This window comes from Leucoraja erinacea, chromosome 29 (assembly GCF_028641065.1).
Source record: "Leucoraja erinacea ecotype New England chromosome 29, Leri_hhj_1, whole genome shotgun sequence".
Classification (NCBI taxonomy): domain Eukaryota; kingdom Metazoa; phylum Chordata; class Chondrichthyes; order Rajiformes; family Rajidae; genus Leucoraja; species Leucoraja erinaceus.
In genome coordinates, this window is record NC_073405.1 from 6,942,883 (window position 1) to 6,963,413 (window position 20,531).

A 20,531-nucleotide genomic window follows, 5' to 3' on the forward strand; every position below is an offset into this window, starting at 1 on the left:
GTTGGCACTCAGCTTTCACCCACCATAGCACTCGAGGTTTATCAGCTTGCCTGTGCTGCATTACAAAGCATGATTCAAAAGTAAACACACCTCAAAAATAGGCAGAGTACGACAAAGGTATCAGCACCTCCAACAAACATACATCCCCACTAGACAGACAACCTTATAAAATAACAGCTCAGCAAAAGCATACAGACTACACACCATTTCAAGGAGCTCTCTCACCATCCTCAGGGAGAAATGTTTAATAGAAAAAAAAACCCACAAGTTGTGATTTGTTTATTTGAGACATGGAATGTAAGCCTCTACTGTCATGCCATTCCCAGTGAGTAGTTCTCAGATTCGATGGGGACCGATCCATTTTACTCCTCGCACTGGTTGTAATAGGTACTAGTGGGGGCTAGATTGGTTGGAGTGGAGGAGTTGCTGAGAGGACTCACTGCTCAATCTCTCCATAGTGCATTGTTTTGTACTCAACACTCAACCAAAACATGTTTCCTGCTGAAACTAACTCCCAAATGTGTGTGTGTGTTCCTGCCCACAATAAGTTCCCTCTTTCCAGAAGCAGAATTAGGCCATTCGGCCCATCAAGTCTACTCGCCATTCAAACATGGCTAATCTATCAACCCCATTCTCCTGCTGTTGCCCTTGATACCGTCAAGAATCTGTCAATCTCCGCCTTACAAATACCCATTGACTTGGCCTCCACAGTCGTCTGGCACAGCAGCCACAGGCAAAATAATGCTTCCAACTAACATTCACCTCTCTCCAGTTCTCACTTTTATGTTAAAGGGAATGTTTCTTGTTCAACACTCTACACTCAAACAAATGTTTCCTACAAACACCCCCAGGGGTAGGATTTCCATCAATCTGTCGACACTCGCATCCAAGGAAATATTTCCTGCTCTCATTCATCCTCGCCCAACGGATGCATCACGATCACTCTCCCGAAGGGACGGTTTCCTGCTCAGAAGCCAAAGGATAAATTTCTTGATCACACTCATCTTCTGCCTGGATTAGAGAGTTTCCACTACAGGGAGAGGTTGGATAGACCGAATTGTTTTCTCTGGAATATTAGAACTTGAGGGGAAACTAGATAGAACTATATCAAATTATAAGAGGCAGTGATAGGGTAGACAGTCAGAACCTTTTCCCCCTGGGTGGAAATGTCGAGCACTAGAGGGAATAGCTATGAGGTGAGCGGGGAAAGTTTAATGGAGATGCGCAGGTCAAGTTTTCTTGCACAGAGGATGGTGGGGGCCTGGAACGCATTGCTAGGAGTGGTGTTAGAGGTAGATACAATGATGGCGTTTAAGAGGCTTTTGGATAGGCACATAGAAATGCTGGGAATAGAAGAATATGGATCATGTGCAGGCAGATGAGATCAGTTCAGTTAGGCATCATGTTCGGCACAAACATGGTGGGCCAAAGGGCCCCGTTCCTGTGCTGTACTGTACTGCTCTATGTTCTATGTTAACAGATACCCCCCCCAGTTGCCAAAGGAATGCTTCTACAAGAAGCGAAGGAGGCAGGATGCATACAATATTTCTAAGACCATTTGCTGAGTCTAACCTACCTTTAAAATAATCCGTGGTATTTCCCATAAATTATACAGCCAACACAAGTCGACGTTTGAATCTCTCATGTATACATGCACCGTAACATGCGCACAAAAATATACAAATGTGCATTGACAAACATGCAACTAATGCCCTGAATAGAATCACATACACATGAACCAACATAGAGTGGCAAAAGAAGCATGTCAAAGGTTGAGAAAGAATTATCGGTAAAATGGAGAGAAGCACAATGGAAGATGATGAGGGAGCTGTGGTAAGGGGGCAGTTCTGGAAGAAGACGAATGCAAATAATGAATCAGTTACAACAGCAAGTCAGGCACTGGAAGCAACGGTTCCCTTACTTGAGGGGAGCTGCCTGGAGAGAAGCCTTGATTGGAGACAGGAGAGGTGGGAGACTGGTTGGCTGGAGACCCAGCATTACTGCGGTACTGCTGGAGGGAAGGCTAAAGAACAAAAGAATTAAAAGTGGCTGCTGAGATACACGGAGCACGGCAACCTGGGAATTAGACTCACCTGTTAGAAAAAGACCTGGGACCACATATTTGAATCAGTTCACATCTACCTGAGACTGCTAATTGGATCTAAGACTATGAAACCAGAAGTTATTTGGCATTGTCCTCGTTTGGATGATATATGAGGGTTGAGCCACAGGACCTACTATGATTTATAGTTATATTGCGTGGAAACAGGTCCTTCAGCCCAACTTGCCCATACCAACCAACATGTCCCATCGACACTAGTCCCACCTGCCTGCGTTTGGCCCACATCCCTCTAAACCTGTACTATCCATGTACCAGTCTAAATGTTTCTTAAACATTGTGATAGTACCTGCCTCAACTACTTCCTCCGGCAGATTATCCCATACATAGATACATAGACAATAGGTGCAGGAGAAGGCCATTTGAGCCAGCCACACCCACCCTTTGTGTAGAAAAGTTACCCCTCGGGTTCCTATTCATTCTTTCACCTCATGGTGTCCCCTGGTTCTCGAATCTCTGGTCAAAAGACTGTGTGTCTACCTGATCTATTCCTCTCATGAACTTGTACACCTCTATAAGACCGTCCCTCATCCTCCAGCGCTCCAAGGAATAAAGCCGTGGTCTGCTCAACCTTTCCCTATAGCTCAGGCTCTCAAGTCCTGGCAACATCCTCGTAAAGTAGATGCAATACAACTCACTCTACTGGCCTTCTCACCTCTCCCCCCCCCCTCATCGACACACTAGCCTCCCACCAATGATTATCTCTGTTCTAATCACTCCTTGAGTGCTCCTTTCATGTTCTGCTTTCCCTTCCCATGCACCATGTTTTCCTTCCTCTCTTCCATCTTTCCTGGGTATCCCTGTCCCTTGTGCCTTTTGCCTTCCCACTTCCCTTACCATGGCCACCACTTCCCTACCAGTCCCTCCTTCACTACATACCCTATTCCTTGCCTCCTCCATGTTCCGTGTTACTTCTTCCCCAGCTCATTTTCATCCCCTCAATACCTCCATATATTACTGACACAATGCCCTCTTACTCTTTTTTCTATGGATTTCTCTTACATCAAAAACACTATTCCAAAACGGCAAACATGTTCTCCCTGTTAACTCATGATTATTATTTATGCCTTGACCAATATCACTCAAAAATATTCGGTCATTTTCTTCATATTTGTGAGATCTGATGAACAAAACTTCCTCCCATTTAATATGGACATGGATTCAAAAATGTAATTAGCTTTAAAGTGTCTTGGAATATCATTAAAAGGTGAAATATGCAACCTAAATTCAAACCCTTTAATACAATACAATGGAAAGCGGTGTTCAGGTTGTATAGTTGTGTATCAGTCTGCAATGTAGGAACAATGTTTGTGGCCTTTCTCGTTTTGAACAGGGCCTGAATGTACAGAGTAACTGCATTCTCACATCCCAATCTTATGAACTAGCTGCTAAAGCTGCCAGCTGATCTCTACCAAGTAAAGATGCTCAGCCGTGGAAGGTGTGGCTGAAATTTTGAATGGGTTAAAAATTGATATCAAGGCAAATTACTTGATCCTGGATCGCCATGAGAAGTGAAGGAAGAAACTCCAGAGGTCAGTCCATAATCTATCAAATATCCACAGCTTCAAAGGTGGTAAGAATAAATATCACACACCTTTTCAAGGGACTATAGACTAGTCAGTTCTACCTCAATGATAGGGAAAGTCCTAGAAGCAATAATCAGGGACAGAATTAACAATTACATGGACAAGCGAGGACTGATTACAGAACCAGCATTGATTTGTTAAAAGCAAATCATGTGTAAGCAACAAAAGGATTGGATGAACAAGCTTTTCTCTAATAAAACAAGCCTGAGAGTTGAGCCAATAAAGGCTTTTGATAGAAGAATGGGATATTCCAGGTAGCCGCCACCCCATTTGATTGAATGTCTATGACCATTGGTGGGATCAGTGCTGGGACCCTTGTGATATACAATAACAACATGGATTTGAATGTCACAGGTATGATGAGTAGGTTTGTGGCATTGTAGACAGTGACGACAGTTGCCTAAATGTGCAACAGAATATAGTTCAGATGGAATGTTGGGCTGAAGTTTGGCAGTTGGAAGTTAATCTGCTGTAGAACAGAGAAACTTCGATATAAACATCTTTAAACACAGTGAAGCAGGTCGACAGGGCAGGCAGGAAAGTGTTTGGCAGATTTGTTTGCAACTGTCAAGGCAATGAGTACAGGAGTTTGGATGCCATGTTACTGCTGTATAAGATGTTGGTATGACCACATTTGAGTACTGTGTGCAGTTCCTGCTATTGGAAGGATGTCGTTAAACGTGAAAGGGTGCAAGCAATTTAGGGGAATGTCACCGGGAATGGAGGGTTAGAGTTATAAGGAGAAGCAGGATACAATACAAAGGTAGACACAAAATGCTGGAGTAACTAAGCGGGATAGGCAGCATCTCTGGAGAGAAGGAATAGGTGACGTTTCGGGTCGAGACCCTTCTTCAGACTGATGTCTGGGAAGTGGACGGTACAGAGACAAAATGTAGTCGGAGACGGTTAGGCTGCTAGGAGAACTGGGAAGGGGGAGGGGATGGAGGAAGAAAGCAAGAGCTATTTGAAGTTAGAGAAGTCAATGTTCATACCAATGGGGTGTAAGTTGCCCAAGGAAAATATGAGGTGCTGTTCCTCCAATTTGCACTGGGCCTCACTCTGACAATGGAGGAGGCCCAGGGCAGAAAGGTCAGTGTGGGAATAGGAGGGAGAGTTAAAGTGTTGAGCAACCGGGAGATCAGGTAGGTTAATGCGGACTGAGTGGTGGTGTTAAGCAAAACGATCGCCGATGGGAAGGGACGAGTTGACCAGGGAGTTGCGGAGGGAACGGTCTCTGCGGAAAGCGGAAAAGAGTGGAGATGGGAAGATGTGGTTAGTAGTGGGATCCTGTTGGAGGTAGAATATAAACAGTTTGCAAGGACAGCTAGTGCACATCTGCAAGAGTCAATTTTGACAACTTCAATTACATTCTTTGCAGACAAAAAGCAAGTACAGAGGTAAAGTTAATTTGGTAGATGATGTGCATATTAATGACAAAGGAAGATTTCCAGGGACGGTAGCCGTGGAATAAGGAAGTTGGTGGTAAGGCAATAAGGGGTTGGTAACGGTAATTTATTAATCGCTGGTGGGATATGAACAATGGCATCCTAAAACAAATGAATACACTTTGAAATATTTTATGTAAGTACAGTTAAATAACAGCAGCTGACAAAGCCAAGTATCCACAACTGCAGATGACACATAAATAATACTTGTGGCTAAATGTATTTAAAAATTGTGAAAGGGTGTAAAACAGGGAAGATTAATATTGGCGAGAAATGTCAGAGAGAATAAGAGAGGGAATATACATCAAATGGCAGAAAATCTGAGATTTGAGAAGCTTAAATAAACAAACTGACCATGGTCGTAAAAAGCCATACACTCAGAGGCTTTATAAACAGAAGTATTAATTAGAAATGAATGAGCACCATAAATAACAGATTCATAGATCTCACTAGTGAGAACGTGGAGATACTAGGGACCACAGGTGCTGTAAACTGGAACAAAAACCATTCCTTCTCTCCAGAGATGCTGCCTGTCCCGCTGAGTTACTCCAGCTTTTTGTGTCTATCCTCGCCAGAGTAACTCAGTGGGTTAGGTGGCATCAGTGGAGACAAAGAGGGAGATGATGATTTTGGTTAAGACCCTGCACTTGGGCATATCTTTGCCTCTACTGATACTCACGGACCCGCCGAGTTCCTCCGGCAGGTTTTTTTTTAGTGAGAATACTTTGTGAACATTTCTAGGCATCATAGAACGGTGCTTGGGAGGGAGATTTTGTTTACATGGAAAGACTAGTACGCCACCAATATATAATAAGAGTTAACTGCTTTTTCTCTACCAGGCTGACTAAATATTTCCAGCAGTTTATGTTTTTATTTCAGACATCCAGCGGCTATGGCCGTTTGCTTTTTGATTATAAATGTACATCGCAGCAGCAGCAGGCCGTCAAGCCCGTGCCAGTCTTTACACTCCACCAAATCTTTCCCTTACAGGGCTTCAATTGGGAATATCCTTCCATTCCTATCTCACTGTATGTTTATCCAGCCTCACCTTGAAAGAGTTGGCCACAGCCTGTGGCAGGGAGTTCCACATTCCCGCCGTTCTCCAGGGAAAGTAGTTTCTTTCGAATTTCATGCTGAGTTTATCTTGTGTTTGTGAATTCCTGTTTTGTCCATCCCCATTAGTGGGAAAAAAGCCCTTTCTTTTTTCTTCTAGAGAAAAGCTTGTACAGTTTTCCTGACAGTTTTAACTTCTTAGTTCTGCTGTATTATTCTTCAGCTCAATATCCCATTTGTAATAATGTTCAAGAAGGAACTACAGATGCTGGAAAATCGAAGGTAGACAAAAATGCTGAAGAAACTCTGGAGCGAAGGAAATAGGCAACGTTTCGGGTCGAAACCCTTCTTCAGACTTCTCCAGCATTTTTGTCTACCTATTTGTAATAACATGAAAAAGGAACTGAAGAATAATGCAAAAGGAACAAAGCTAAAATATCAGTAAAGATCAGTCAGGAGAGAGTTTGTTCAGTGAGGCAATACATGTTTAATGGCATAGCGATTCTCCTGTGCCGTTTAAAAATATATATTTTCTTGGTTGTGGGCCTACTCCCCTGGTTGTCTCCTGGTCAATGGTTAGATTTCTCCACAAAGGGCCCAAGATAAAGCCTTCCCACAAAAAGTAAACAACATCCTCCGGCTAAAACTCAAGAAAACTATATCTGCAGCAGAGAAGGACATTTGGGACATCAGGTTTGTGCATCTTTGTTGTACAGCCATCCCATCCCCATGTTCTCTCCCCAGAGCTTGCAAATGACTTTTTTTCAACCACCTATCCAATTCCCCTTTGAACTTCTGATTGACTCTTTTTCCACACCTTCGAAAGTCTGTGACGTCACCAATCATGAGGTTTGTGAATAATTAAAAAAAACTCATAGTTGGTGAGATGTAAGAGCAATGTAACTTTACAGACTTATGGAGCAAGTAACAGAATGAAAAGCAGTAATGGGGCGCATTCATCAAAAACAAAAAGAATCGGTAGTACCTTCAAGCCATGCAATAGTGAATTTCATAAAAAATCATTACAAAAATAACTGTAATGGGAATATAGAAGTGTATCCCATACTGTCAAACTATAAAGCCCAAAAAACCAAAAGGTTACAGCAGTAGTTAAAGCATGATTGACGGTGTGTGCTGCCAGCACTTAAGAGGTTTCCATTGTACTCTTGTACCACGAGATGTGAACTAAAGAGCTCAGAGACAGAAGGCAGGTACAGACACCATCAGTCCTCGTCCCACTAAAAGGCACCTATATTAATTGTCCATTCCCCAATGGCCATTGAGCAAAGCTCAAGAACAGAGTGGCATAGTGGCCCAACTAGTAGAGCCGCTGACTCACAGAGCCAGAGACCTGGATTCAATCCTGACCTCAGGTGCTGTCTGTGCGGAGTTTGAATGTTCTCCTTGTGACCGCATGGGTTTCTGATAACCAAGAGTAATTTCCCCCCGGGTGCTCTGGTTTCCTCCCACATCCCCAAGACATGAGGCAGTAGGTTAATTGGCCTCTGGAAATTGCCCCTAGTGTGTAGGGAGTGGATGAGAAAGTGGGATAACCGAGCAAGTGTGAACGTGCGATTGATGGTCGTGTGGACTTGTTGTGTCGAGGGGCCTGTTTCCACGTTGTATCTCTAAACTAAACATGCTACTACCCTCACATCCCAACTATGAAACCGGAAGCTCTGCACCCACACTGAGACAGGATCTACTATGTCTGTGATATTACCCCAGCTGGGGCTTTTATTCAGTTCATGTGGTATCCGATGAACAATGACCTGCAAAATGCACCAGCAATTACATGTGACTTTTCACTGAACTTTTTTATTTCACTCTCACAGGACTTTTCTCAAAGCACAACGAGCCAGGATGGACAATTATGCTTTTTGCTTAAACCAGCTTTGCCCAATTCCTCTACACTTACCGTGCTGATATCCATTCCTATCGGTGCCTGCGTTTGGTTCATTGGAGGAGATTGTGGCACTGTGGTTCCCTGCTTCTGCCCACTGCTCTGCTGTCCTTGCGAACTCTGACCCATGTTGCTGGAGCTCTGTGACTGCGGCTGTGTTGTCTGTTGCGTGAAAAATGAATATGCAGGAAGGTGCTGCTCCAGTGCTAATGCATCCATAGCAACGGCCTGCAATAAAGCAGAAATTCATTATCCTGTCACACATAGCACAATAAAATATAGAACACGTTACAGACCTCCCAGCCTCTGCACTGTTAACCAATTTCACTGGGTAGTTGAATGGTGAGGAAACGCGGGACACGAGTGCTTAATCTTTTGCTAACATATTCATTTATGTTTGTTACTGGCATGTATTATTATTTCTCATTGCACCTGAATTGAGGAGGTATTTTAGGAGTTAACTACACTGATAACTAAGAGTGATTTATAGAGTGATTTACTCTCTGCCTCAGAGGGCGGTGGAGGCAGGTTCTCTGGATGCTTTCAAGAGAGAGCTAGATAGGGCTCTTAAAAATAGCGGAGTCTGGGGATATGGGGAGAAGGCAAGACCGGGGTACTGATTGGGGATGATCAGCCATGATCACATTGAATGGCTCGAAGGGTCAAATGGCCTACTCCTGCACCTATTGTCTATTATAGGCTATAACATGTAAGAATGGCAGATTTCCTTCACTGAAGGACATTAGTAAACCAGATAGGTTTTTATTACATTGTTGCTATTCATTGTTATCCTGCTAATTTGCTGTTCATTGTTATCCTACTGAGTCCTGCTTTTCTGTAAATTCTAAATGTATTTAATTACTTAAATGTAAACTCCCTGGCAGCCAAGGTGGGATTTGAACTTGTGGCTCTGGATCCAGATCTCTGGCATGCAGCCCATTCATGTAACCACTCTGGCTTCAATGCATGTAGCCAGAAACTGGGTTTGTAGCTGCTGGCTACTGGATGAAAAATCAGGCAACAGTCCTACTCTTAAAATCCAACTAATGCAAAGATTTGTATGTAGATGTCTGCCTATCTTTCCTTGGCAGCTTACCATGAACACAGAACAGTGCAGCACAGGAGCAGGCCCTTCGGTCCACAATGTCTGTGCCAAGCATGATGCCAAGATCAACCATTTCATTTATCTGCACCTGATCCATATCCTGTCATTCCCTGCATATCCGCGTCTATCCAGAAACCTCAACAACACCACGATCGTAACTGCCTTCACCACCACCCCTGGCAGTGTGTTCCTGGCACCCACCACCCACAAACTTGCCCCACTCACCTCCACTAAACTTTCCTCCTTTCACATTAAATCTATATCTCGAATCTTTGACATTTCCACCCTGGGGAAAATATTCTGACTGTCCATCCTATCTATACCTCTCATCATTTTGTATACTTCCATCGGGTCTCCCCTCAGCCTCAGCATTGCGAGAAAAAACAATCTAAATTTGTCCAGTCTCTCCCTGCACACAATGCCACCTAATCCAATACTTTTATAACGGTACTTGCCAAACCTTTGACCTTCATCAACTCAAAGGCATGGGCAGAAGACACTAGGAAACTATACCTGCAGGATCCTCTCCAGGTTATACATTATGCTGAGCTCGAAATAGATCATCATCACTGCATCTTAATTCTAGATCTTTTCAAGGGCAATAAAAGCTGCATTTGCCAACATACCCATAATCCAGAAGAGATTTTTTTTGTTAAAGCCCATGAATAAACAAGTAATCAGTGTAAGAGAGCAAAAGAAACTATACACTCTGTAAATCTGAGATGTACAACAGAAAATGCTGGAAGTGCTCAAGAGGTCAAGTAGTCTCTGTAGTGAGATAACAACTTGCTTATTCATGGAGGCTAATCAGTCTGGTGGAGGTGTAAATACTGGGAGAACAGGAGAGAAACAAGTAAAACATATTGGAATGTGAGAAACAGTGCACAGTAATTGCTTGAAATCTGAAGGGCCGAATGGCCTACTCCTGCACCTATTTTCTATGTTTCTATGAAATAAAGGAGAACTCTGATGAACGAGCTGCCACTCACCCTCTCTCAGGCAACACCCTCATAGTCTCCCCTATTTTCTTCTGGTCTTCAGCATATCATAGACACTCTCTCTGTAGTCACCACCTCACCTCGCCTCACCTCACCCCCCCCCCCCCCCCCCCCCCCCCCCCCCCCCCCCCCCCCCCCCCCCCCCCCCCCCCCCCCCCCCCCCCCCCCCCCCCCCCCCCCCCCACCCCCCCCCCCCCCCCCCCCCCCCCCCCCCCCCCCCCCCCCCCCCCCCCGTTTTTAAACTTAAAATATACTTGTTCTATAGTAACTCAGAAGGTCAGGCAGCATCTCTGGTGAAAATGAATTGGTGAAGCTTCAGGTTGAGACCCCTCTTCAGACTATCTTTGGTGTAAATCAGCATCTGCAGTGCCTTCCTTCACATACTTGTTTTATAAATGTTCCTAGTGCACAATAAAGGTTCTGGAACAGCAACATTAATTCTATTTACAAATACCGACACAAAATGCTGGAGCAACTCAGCGGGTGAGGCAGCATCGCTGGAAAAAAGGAATGGGTGACGTTTTGGGTCGGAACCCTTCTTCAGGCTGGTTACTGAACTGACAGTCTGAAGAAGGGTCCCGACCCGAAACGTCACCTATTCCTTTTCTCCAGAGATGCTGTCTGGCCCGCGGAGGTACTCCAGCATTTTGTGTCTATCTTCAGTATAAACCAGCATCTGCAGTTCCTTCCTACACGCTATTTCCAAATGTTCTGTTTATAATCTCAGATTTTTCTTGCACCATATCACGATTCAAAATGTAATGGCGTCTGACCTTTGAGATTCTATCTAACAATTCACAGAAAATATGACTCAAAGGGAAAAAATGGGACCAAACAGTTGAGTGTAAGGTTGGAAGTGCCGACAAACAGTGGGAGGCCAAGAGAGCAAGCAAACGTTTTGCATGGACTGGAAAGTAGCTGGTCTTGCCAGAGATTGGTTGTGTGATAAATTCAAAACACATGGCCAAGATTTTTCTCAAACTGCTCCAGGCTGATACAGCTGCGGGGAACAATGCGGTTGGGATGAAGGAGAGAGCGGTTGGTAAAAACTGAAGAGGTTGGTTCTTATCCAGCAAATATTGTCTGCCACTAGCTGACCTTGAACAAGTTGAGGCAAGGTATTAGGAACAGTCCAACAGGAACTTTCATTGCACATGTTGGATCTGATGATATAAGAGACCATTTAGTCACATGGTTGAAGTTTCCCAGGATGGCTGCCCCCATCATTTATCTCCCAGCAAACCCTACCGTATTGGACTCCCAATTCGTTTCCCAATTACATATACCACTTTACTTTAGAGTTCAGAAGTACAGCGTGGAAACATGCCCCTCGGCCCAGCTAGTCCACGTCAACCATTGATCACCCCGAACACGAGCACTATCCTACACACTAGGGACAATTTCCCGAAGCCAATTAACCTACAAACCTGTATGCCTATGGAGTGTGGGAGGAAACCAGAGCATCTGGTGAAAACCCATGCGATCAAAGGGAGAAGGTACAAACCCCATACAGACAGTACCCATAGTCAGGGTCAAACACGGGTCTCTGGCGCTGTAAGGCAGCAACTCTTCCGCTGCATTGCCGCGCCACCAGTGTCATCATATCTGATGGATTAATTTTCCCTTTAGCACAGGGAATAGCCAAGGCGGTGGAAGTGCTCAGGTTAACAGTTGCAAGGTATAATTCTTTGCATTTTACACTAATCCTATATACACTGTGGAACAACCAAAATTGTGGGTGACTGTGAAGAGTGTATTGCACTGACCCTTCATTGCCTGATCTCAAGAATGAATCTGAAGTTTGAATAAATTAAACATCTGGATGCTTAGAATTTGTTATTCTCTTCATATATTCATAAGATCACGTGATAGGAGCAGAATTAGGCCATTCGGCCCATCAAGTCTACTCCGCCATTCAATTATGGCTGATCGATCTCTCCCTCCTAACCCCATTCTCCTGCCTACTCCCATAACCCCATGAGATCCGTACTAATCAAGAATCTATCTATCTCTGCCTTAAATATTACATTTTAAAAACACGTTACATATTGGGCGTGAAAACCTCTGGATCGCAGACAGTACCTGTGTGATTGGAGAGAGTGGGGAGAGGGCAGGCGACATCTGAAGTTGTTGCTGCTGTCTTCGTGAGTCCGTGTTGTGCGGTAAGGTGAGGGGGGTTGCTGTGGGTTGCCGGCTCTGGAGAGACCCCGTCAGTGACCCTTGTGACGATGCCAAGCCTACAGTCAATGCAAGATGTTACTGACTGGTGTTACTGAAAAATGACAAAGCGATCAGACTATTTTGCAGCAACTCTGCCCTAGTTCACACACATGGTGCTCTTATTAAGTCATAGTCACAGAGTCGTAGGGCCTGTTTCCACGCTCTTTGCCCCAACTGGCCAACGTTGCCCAACTACACTAGTCCCATCCCATCTGCCTGCGTTTGCCCCATATCCCTCCAAACCTGTCCTATCCATGGTGCACAAATATGCTGGAGAAACTCAGCGGGTGCAGCAGCATCTATGCAGCGAAGGAAATAGGCAACGTTTCGTCCCGAAACTTTGCCTATTTCCTTCGCTTCATAGATGCTTCTGCATCTGCTGAGTTTCTCCATCACTTTTGTCTACCTTCGATTTTCCAGCATCTGCAGTTCCTTCTTAAACACTGTCCTATCCATGTACCTGTTTCATTGTTTCTTAAACATTGCAATCACTCATGCCTCAACTACCTCCTCTGGCAGCATCAACTACCTTCGCTGGCAGCTAAATGAGCAGATTAAAAGCACAATTCTACATATTTGCAGATATTTTGTATCTTTACTATCTAAAAATAAAAGGCACTTCAGGGTCTCACTGGAAGACTAATTTGTCTTCCATTCACTCACTTCTCTTCTCTTGCTGCTCAGCCAGAATATATATTTAGTTGAGAGATGCAGCGTGGAACAGGCCCTTCGGCCCACCAAGTCCGCACTGACCAGCGACCACCAGGTACAAAAACACTATCCTACACAATAGGGACAATTTATAATTTTTACCAAAGCCAATTAACCTACAAACCTGCATGCCTTTGGGACGTGGGAGAAAACCGGAGCATCCTGAGAAAACCTACGCTGTCACGGGTGAACGTGAAAACTCCATACAGACAGCATCCATAGTCAGGATCAAACCCGGGTCTCTTGCGCGGTGAGTCGGCAACTCTACTGCTGCGCCACCCTCTATCAAATGAGTGGATCTGTTGTTCAACTTATTCTCCCAAGTCAAGATACAGCATATTCCCTACATTTCTGGATTAATTCAATTTTGCACTTATCCTGGTTGTTGGCACAGAAAACCCACACATAACATAAGATAGAGATGAAATGCTGGAGTAACTCAGCGGGTGTGGCAGCATCTCTGGAAAAAGGAATAGGCGATGTTTCAGGTCGAGATCCTTCGTTAGACATGATGTCTGATGCGGTCTCGACCCGAAACGTCACCTATTCCATTGCTCCAGAGATGCTGCCTGACCCGCTGAGTAACTCCAGCATTTTGTGTCTATCTTCGGAGTAAACTGGCATCTGCAGTTCCTTCTTACACCACAGGTGATCTAGCTCCCTCTCACGTACCCTGGTTGCTCGTGCTGAGTCCCAGATGGTTCATGTTTGCTGTCAGGTTTCCAGTACTGTTTGCACTGCCCAGGGTCGGGAATGTTGACTCCTCTGGGTCTAATGGGGTGGGGAGAGGTGGTGGGAAGTGAATATTTGTGAGGTCCGGCAGAGATCCACCAGTGTTATGGGCAGCAGGTATCAGCGATGTGGTATTTTCTTGGTCTCCGGATGGGAAAATACTGTAAAGGAAAAACAAAAAAACATTGAAGTTTGGAACTGCGTTATCATGTCACATGCATGCACACACATGGGAAAGGGGGGGGGGGGGGGAGGCACAAAGTACTGGAGTAACCCAATGGGTCAGGCAGAGTCTCTGGAGAACATGGATGGGCAACATTTTGGGTCAGGACACTTTTTTATACTGATTGTAGTAGGAGAAGAAAGCTGGAAGAAAGGTGGGGGGTGGGACAAAATCTGGCAAGGGATAGGTGGATAGAGATGTGGTGGGGGGAGGGGGGGGTTGATTGGCATAAGGTTGAACAAAGGTCAGAAATGAAAAGTGTGAGATAAGAGATAAACGAGGCGAGAAATGTGAAGTCAGAGGAAGCAAAATGGGTGGAAGAGGTCATGAGGTGAGGTGAGGCGGGGTCGGGAAAAAATGGATGTGCATCTAGGTGGGGCACAGAAAATGGGGGTGGGGGGCAGGAATGGGTGGTGGGTGTTTGTAGGTTAGTTACCTAAAACTGGAGAATACAATGTTCATGCAGTTGGGTTGTAAGCAACCCAAGCGGAAAATAAGGTGCAGTTCTTCCCACTTGTGTGTGGCCTCACTCTGGACACGGTGGCGGCACAGGCCTGAAAGGTCAGTATGTGAATGGGAAGGGGAGATAAAATCTTTCATGCAAACAAAAAAAATGTCATTGTACCCTTGTGTAAATGACAAGAGACTAAACTGAATACGACTGAGTCAACTCACTTGATGCCTGGAACTTCACATGATTTCGGCCGTGATGATCCAGACTGCGGGTTAAATTGAGAGATGGATTAAAACAGTGATCGCCCCAGTTCATATGTCATAGAAGAAGTAGGCCATTCGGCCCTATGAGTCTACAGTTAAAAACTAGCAAGAGCAAAGCAATAACCACATCAATCCTTAGCATTCCGGTATTCCAACTTCCCCCATTTTGGACGGTGTGTAATTTCTTATTTCCAAAAGATTACCCTCATACTTATCAAACTCTAAATGAATTAAGTTCCTGGGAAATTTGTCAGGAGGATTACCCACAGTATACACGACTCAGACAGGAAGCAATGCTTTCCTGATCAATAAATAAATAATATTATTTTAGTATTCTAACAAATGTTTTTTTTTCTTTCTGATTTCTAGTTCTACCTATTGGAGCTAAAATTTCAGAGCAATAGAACTGATACCGAATAGGTATTTTTATTCTTCCTGTGGTCCATTCTGCACCTCCGCATAAAAATACTTTGACATCATGTTGAAGATGAAAAAGTTAAGCAGCCTAATTTAAGGGTGGCACAGCGGCACCACAGACCCGGGTTCGATACTGACCTCGGGTATTGCCTGTGTGGAGTTTGCACGTTCTCCCCATGACCACTTGAGTTCCCTCCCACATCCCAAAGACATGTAGGTTTGTAGATTAATTGGCCTCTGTAAATTGCCCCTCGTATGTACGGAATGGATGAGAAAGTGGGATAGAATTGGTGATGAGTGATTGATGGCCAGCATAGACTCAGTGGGCCATAAGGCATATTTCCATGCTGTATCTCTAAACTAAACTAATCAGTATCAGTAACAGTGATCCACCTTCTAGCACCTAATCCATAGATTTGAACTGCAAAAAATGAGTGCAATTTTAGTTCCAAATATCTCAAATCTACAAAAGTGAAGTCTCGTTTCCGAGACCTACAGTGCCCTCCATAATGTTTGGGACAAAGACCCATCATTTATTTATTTGCCTCTGTACTCCACAATTTGAGATTTGTAATAGAAAAAAAAACCTCATGTGGTTAAAGTGCACATTGTCAGATGTTATTAAAGGATATTTTTTACGAGTCTTTGTCCCAAACGTTATGGAGGGCACTTGTGCTTGCAATGGAGAGTCTTCAATAAAAATTCACTGGAATAATTCCAAGGATGTAAGTAACAAGAGCAGGTGTAGACCTGATGGCTCCTCAGCTCTGCTGTGCATTCAATTAAATCATGGGTGATCCAAACTTGGCTTCACCATTTACTTTCCATTCACCCCCATATCTCTCAACACTCATGTAGTTTAAATATCAATCAGGTTCAGACTTGAATATATTCAATTTACGTCACTACACAATGTTCCTGGAAAGAGAATTCCAGTCACAACCCTCTGAGAGTGAAAATTCCTCTCTGTCTCGCTTAGATAGATGACTCCTTATTCAGAAACAATGGCCCGAGTTATAGTCACTCCCCCCCCCCCCTTTCTTCTAAAATACTCAGTATCTACTCTGGCAAACCACATCAGAATCATCCGTTTCTATGACAGCACGTATCTTTAATCTATCTATCACCTATCTATCTTAATTCCAATGAGTATAGGCCCAACCTGCTCAACCTTTCTTCATACGTAACCCAATCACCCCAGGATTGAATCTAGTGCACCTTCTCTGCACTGTCTCCAATACAAGTACATCTTTGGGACTTTACAATATAAAGACCCAAACTGTACCAATGCGCTGTAAATTTGCATTAAATCTTCCCTGCTTTTATACTTCATACTTCTTGTGATCAAAGCCCACATTCCATTAAGCTTCTTCATCACCTGCATGCCAACACTTTTAGTTACATGCTCTTTAATTGTTCTATTTAAATAATAATTCGCCTCCTCAATCTTCTATCAAAAGTGGATGACCTGACATTGTCTCTCTTTACCCTTCATAGGCCATATGTCTGTTCACTCACTAAATCTACACACAGTTCCCTCCATAATGTTTGGGACAAAGACCCATCATTTATTTATTTGCCTCTGTATTCCACAATTTGAGATTTGTAATAGAAAAAAATCACATGTGGTTAAAGTGCACATTGTCAGATTTTATTAAAGGCCATTTTTATACATTTTGGTTTCACCATGTAGAAATTACAGCAGTGTTCATACATAGTTCCCCCCCTTTCAGGGCACCATAATGTCGGGGACACATGGCTTCATAGGTGTTTGTAATTGCTCAGGTGTGTTTAAATGCCTCCTTATTGCAGGTATAAGAGAGCTCTCAGCACCTAGTCTTTCCTCCAGTCTTTCCATCACCTCTGGAAACTTTTATTGCTGTTTATCAACATGAGGACCAAAGTTGTGCCAATGAAAGTCAAAGAAGCCATTATGAGACTGAGAAACAAGAATAAAATTGTTAGAGACATCAGCCAATCCTTAGGCTTACCAAAATGAACTGTTTGAAACATCATTAGGAAGAGAGCACTGGTGAGCTTACTAATCGCAAAGGGACTGGCAGGCCAAGGAAGACCTCCACAGCTGATGACAGAAGAATTCTCTCTGTAATAAAGAAAAATCCCCAAACACATGTCCGACAGATCAGCAACATTCTTCAGGAGTCAGGTGTGGATTTGTCAATGACCACTGTCCGCAGAAGACTTCATGAACAGAAATACAGAGGCTACACTGCAAGATACAAACCACTGGTTAGCTGCAAAAATAGGATGGCCAGATTACAGTTTGTCAAGAAGTACTTGAAAGACCAACCACAGTTCTGGAAAAAGGTCTTGCACGCAGATGAGACGAATATTAACTTATATCAGAGTGATGGCAAGAGCAAAGTATGGAGGAGAGAAGGAACTGCCCAAGATCTAAAGCATACCACCTCAACTGTGAAACATGGTGGTTCGGATGTTATGGCCTGGGCATGTATGACTGCTGAAGGTACTGGCTCACTTATCTTCATTGATATAACAACTGCTGATGGTAGTAGCATAATGAATTCTGAAGTGTGTATACACATCCTATCTGCTCAAGTTCAAACAAATGCCTCAAAACCCATTGGCCGGCGGTTCATTCTACAGCAAGACAATGATCCCAAACATACTGCTAAAGCAACAAAGGAGTTTTTTCCAAAGCTAAAAAATGGTTAATTCTCGAGTGCCCAAGTAAATCACCCAATCTGAACCCAATTGAGCATACCTTTTAAGTGCTGAAGAGCTGGACTAGCCCCCAAAACAAGCATAAGCTAAAGGGCTGCAATACAGGCCTGGCAGAGCATCACCAGAGAAGGCACCCAGCAACTGGTGATGTCCATGAATCGCACACTTCAAGCAGTCATTGTATGCAAAGGATATGCAACAAAATATTAGACATGACTACTTTCATTTACATGACAGTGCTGTGTTCCAAATATTATGCCGAAATAACATCGATGCTATTTCGACGAGAGGAAACATCTTAACCCAGGTATTGAAATATTTGGAATGCTACAACATAGCTGTGGAAGATCAGTGGATTAGTGTAGTTAAGATATTGAGCACGATAGCATATTAATTATTACGTGAATCAAATAACATGAAGCTAGTGCAAGTAAGTTTAACAAACAGCCTTGATTTTAATGAATGGTGGAGCTGGCTCCATGATCCAAATGGCGCACCGCTGCTTCTATTTCTAATGTTTTATGCATGTCAAAGCGCTTCAGTACACACAAGGACTTTTAAAAATGGGACACAGTAGCACAGTGGGCAGATTAATGATCTAGTAGTCAGAAGTAGGACTGTTGATCCTGTAACAGGTTCAAATCCCACTATAGCAATGGGGGGGATTCAGATTTAAGTAATTAAACAAGTCTGTAATTAAGATTATCTCAGTGAAGGCAATAACAAAATAACTAAATTATTGTGAAAATTCAGCTACTTCACTAATGCCGCACATGTGAAAGGAAATCTACGACTTCAGGCCCATCAATACGATTGACACATAAAAGGCTCCTCAGCTCAGAGGCATTTGGAGATAGACCATAAAGGCATGATTTCTAACAACAGCCACAAGGAAATAAATAACATTTTGAATATGTCAAGGGGTGCTGACAGTTGAATGAAGTGCAAAGCCTCGCTGCTGGGACTATCCTACAAAACACCAACCAGGTGTCAGGCAGTTGTTCTCTAAGGTCTTTGAATCAGACTGCCCTGATGTCCTGCTGGCAAATGCCTTTTACATTGTTTCTACGTTAGCTCTAAGTGAGTTCCATTTGTCAGTTAAACTGGTATCGCACTTCAGTTGGAACATGGAGGACTATGATCAGTTCTGATCTCCATATTAGAAAAAAAGATATGGAGATTTTAACGCATGTGGAAATGGTGCAAAATGATTAATTTGTATACCAGACGATACTGGTCACAAGGGAAATGTTTCACTTGCAGTTAAAGCTAAAAATAGGGACCATGAATACAAGATTGTCTCTACTATACCCTATAGAGAATTTACAACAAATGCCGCTATCAAAAGAATTATTGCATTGCAAACTCAACAGCTCACGGAATGATTGAGGCAAATAGGAAATAAAAACAAGGATGAAAAGAAAAGAGTTATATGATAAGAGGGTAGAATGAAAGAAGTGGGATGCTTATTTGAAGAGCAGAAACGCTGGTGCATATGCATTTTCAAAAAACTTGTAATCTTCAGGTGGCTCCACAATCCGCATTTGGCTTAATAAGAAAACGTAAGATAAGATTCGTATCTATATAACAGCATCAGGGTTTCCAGAGTATGAGCTGGTTCCTGGTCTCAGTTTGTCCACATATCTAGACTAGCAGCTGAGTTAACACATGGCTACCACCTCACTGCTAGTCAAAGGAAGCTGCTGCCTACTGAATCTTGATCTTCACCACAAACTAGCCTCTAAGCCACATTCATGTGCAACTTTGAGATCATAGCATCCTTATTGCAGTCCTCTGCTACCATAATGGACATTGCGAATGTAGGGTTACAGCAGGGTGCCTGGCTGATTAAGGAATGCTTTTGTTTGTTAATAAATGCCTGTACTCCCCTGGATCAGCACAAATCATAAGACCGGTTACTCAATGGCTCAAAGGTGAGATCACCAAACCAACAGAACACAGCAGATCAAGCTGCAACTGTGGAGGGAACAGGACAGAAAACAATCACCCCATTTCCCTCTATTTGCTGCCTGACCCGGGTTCATCCAGTACACTGTCTTTACCAGCATATAACATCTCTTGTGCAACCAAACCAGGTAGAATGTAGGATTCATAGAAGTGTTTTGATCGCCCCAATCCCCTTTCTCAGTAAAAAAGAGCCAGGGTATCACCATTTCCTGCATAATAAATCTGAATTTAGAATCCACGCAATACTAAAAGAACGATACAATAATGAAAAAAAGTTATCCTTCTGGAGATAATATCTAAAGTGTCCTCAACCAAGGTCCTTAGTCAAACAATATTACTAAATGCTGGGGTAACTCAGTAGGTCAGGTAGCATCCCTGGATAACATGCAGAGGTGCGTATCGGGTCTCAACCCGAAATGCCCCCTATCCACTTTCTCCAGAGATGCTAGACACAAAAAGCTGGAGTAACTCAGCGGGACAGGCAGCATCTCTGGAGAGACGGAATGTGTGAGGTTTCAAGTCGGGCCCCATCTTCAGGCTGGTTAGGGATAAGGGAAATGAGAGAGATAGACGATGATGTGGAGAGATAAAGAACAATGAATAAAAAATATGCAAAAAAGTAACGATG

The 20,531-nt window shown here is 43.5% G+C and overlaps 1 protein-coding gene across 4 annotated transcripts in view; it reads right to left on the reverse strand.

The window, feature by feature from the left end:
- Window positions 1–20,531, reverse strand: part of LOC129711090 (CREB-regulated transcription coactivator 1-like) — an 80,278-nt gene that overhangs the window by 33,741 nt on the left and 26,006 nt on the right. For 3 of the 4 annotated variants that reach the window (XR_008725776.1, XM_055658477.1, XM_055658476.1), the window contains 5 exons: window positions 14,771–14,814; window positions 13,813–14,033; window positions 12,292–12,446; window positions 8,122–8,334; window positions 1,922–2,023 (listed from right to left, as the gene is read on the reverse strand). Coding sequence is in view for 3 of the 4 variants with exons in the window: in XM_055658477.1 (XP_055514452.1) it covers window positions 1,922–2,023; window positions 8,122–8,334; window positions 12,292–12,446; window positions 13,813–14,033; window positions 14,771–14,814 (735 nt within the window). In the remaining variant the exon portion in view is untranslated. The remainder of the gene's footprint in view (window positions 1–1,921; window positions 2,024–8,121; window positions 8,335–12,291; window positions 12,447–13,812; window positions 14,034–14,770; window positions 14,815–20,531) is intronic. The other variant, XM_055658478.1, reaches the window with a different exon arrangement.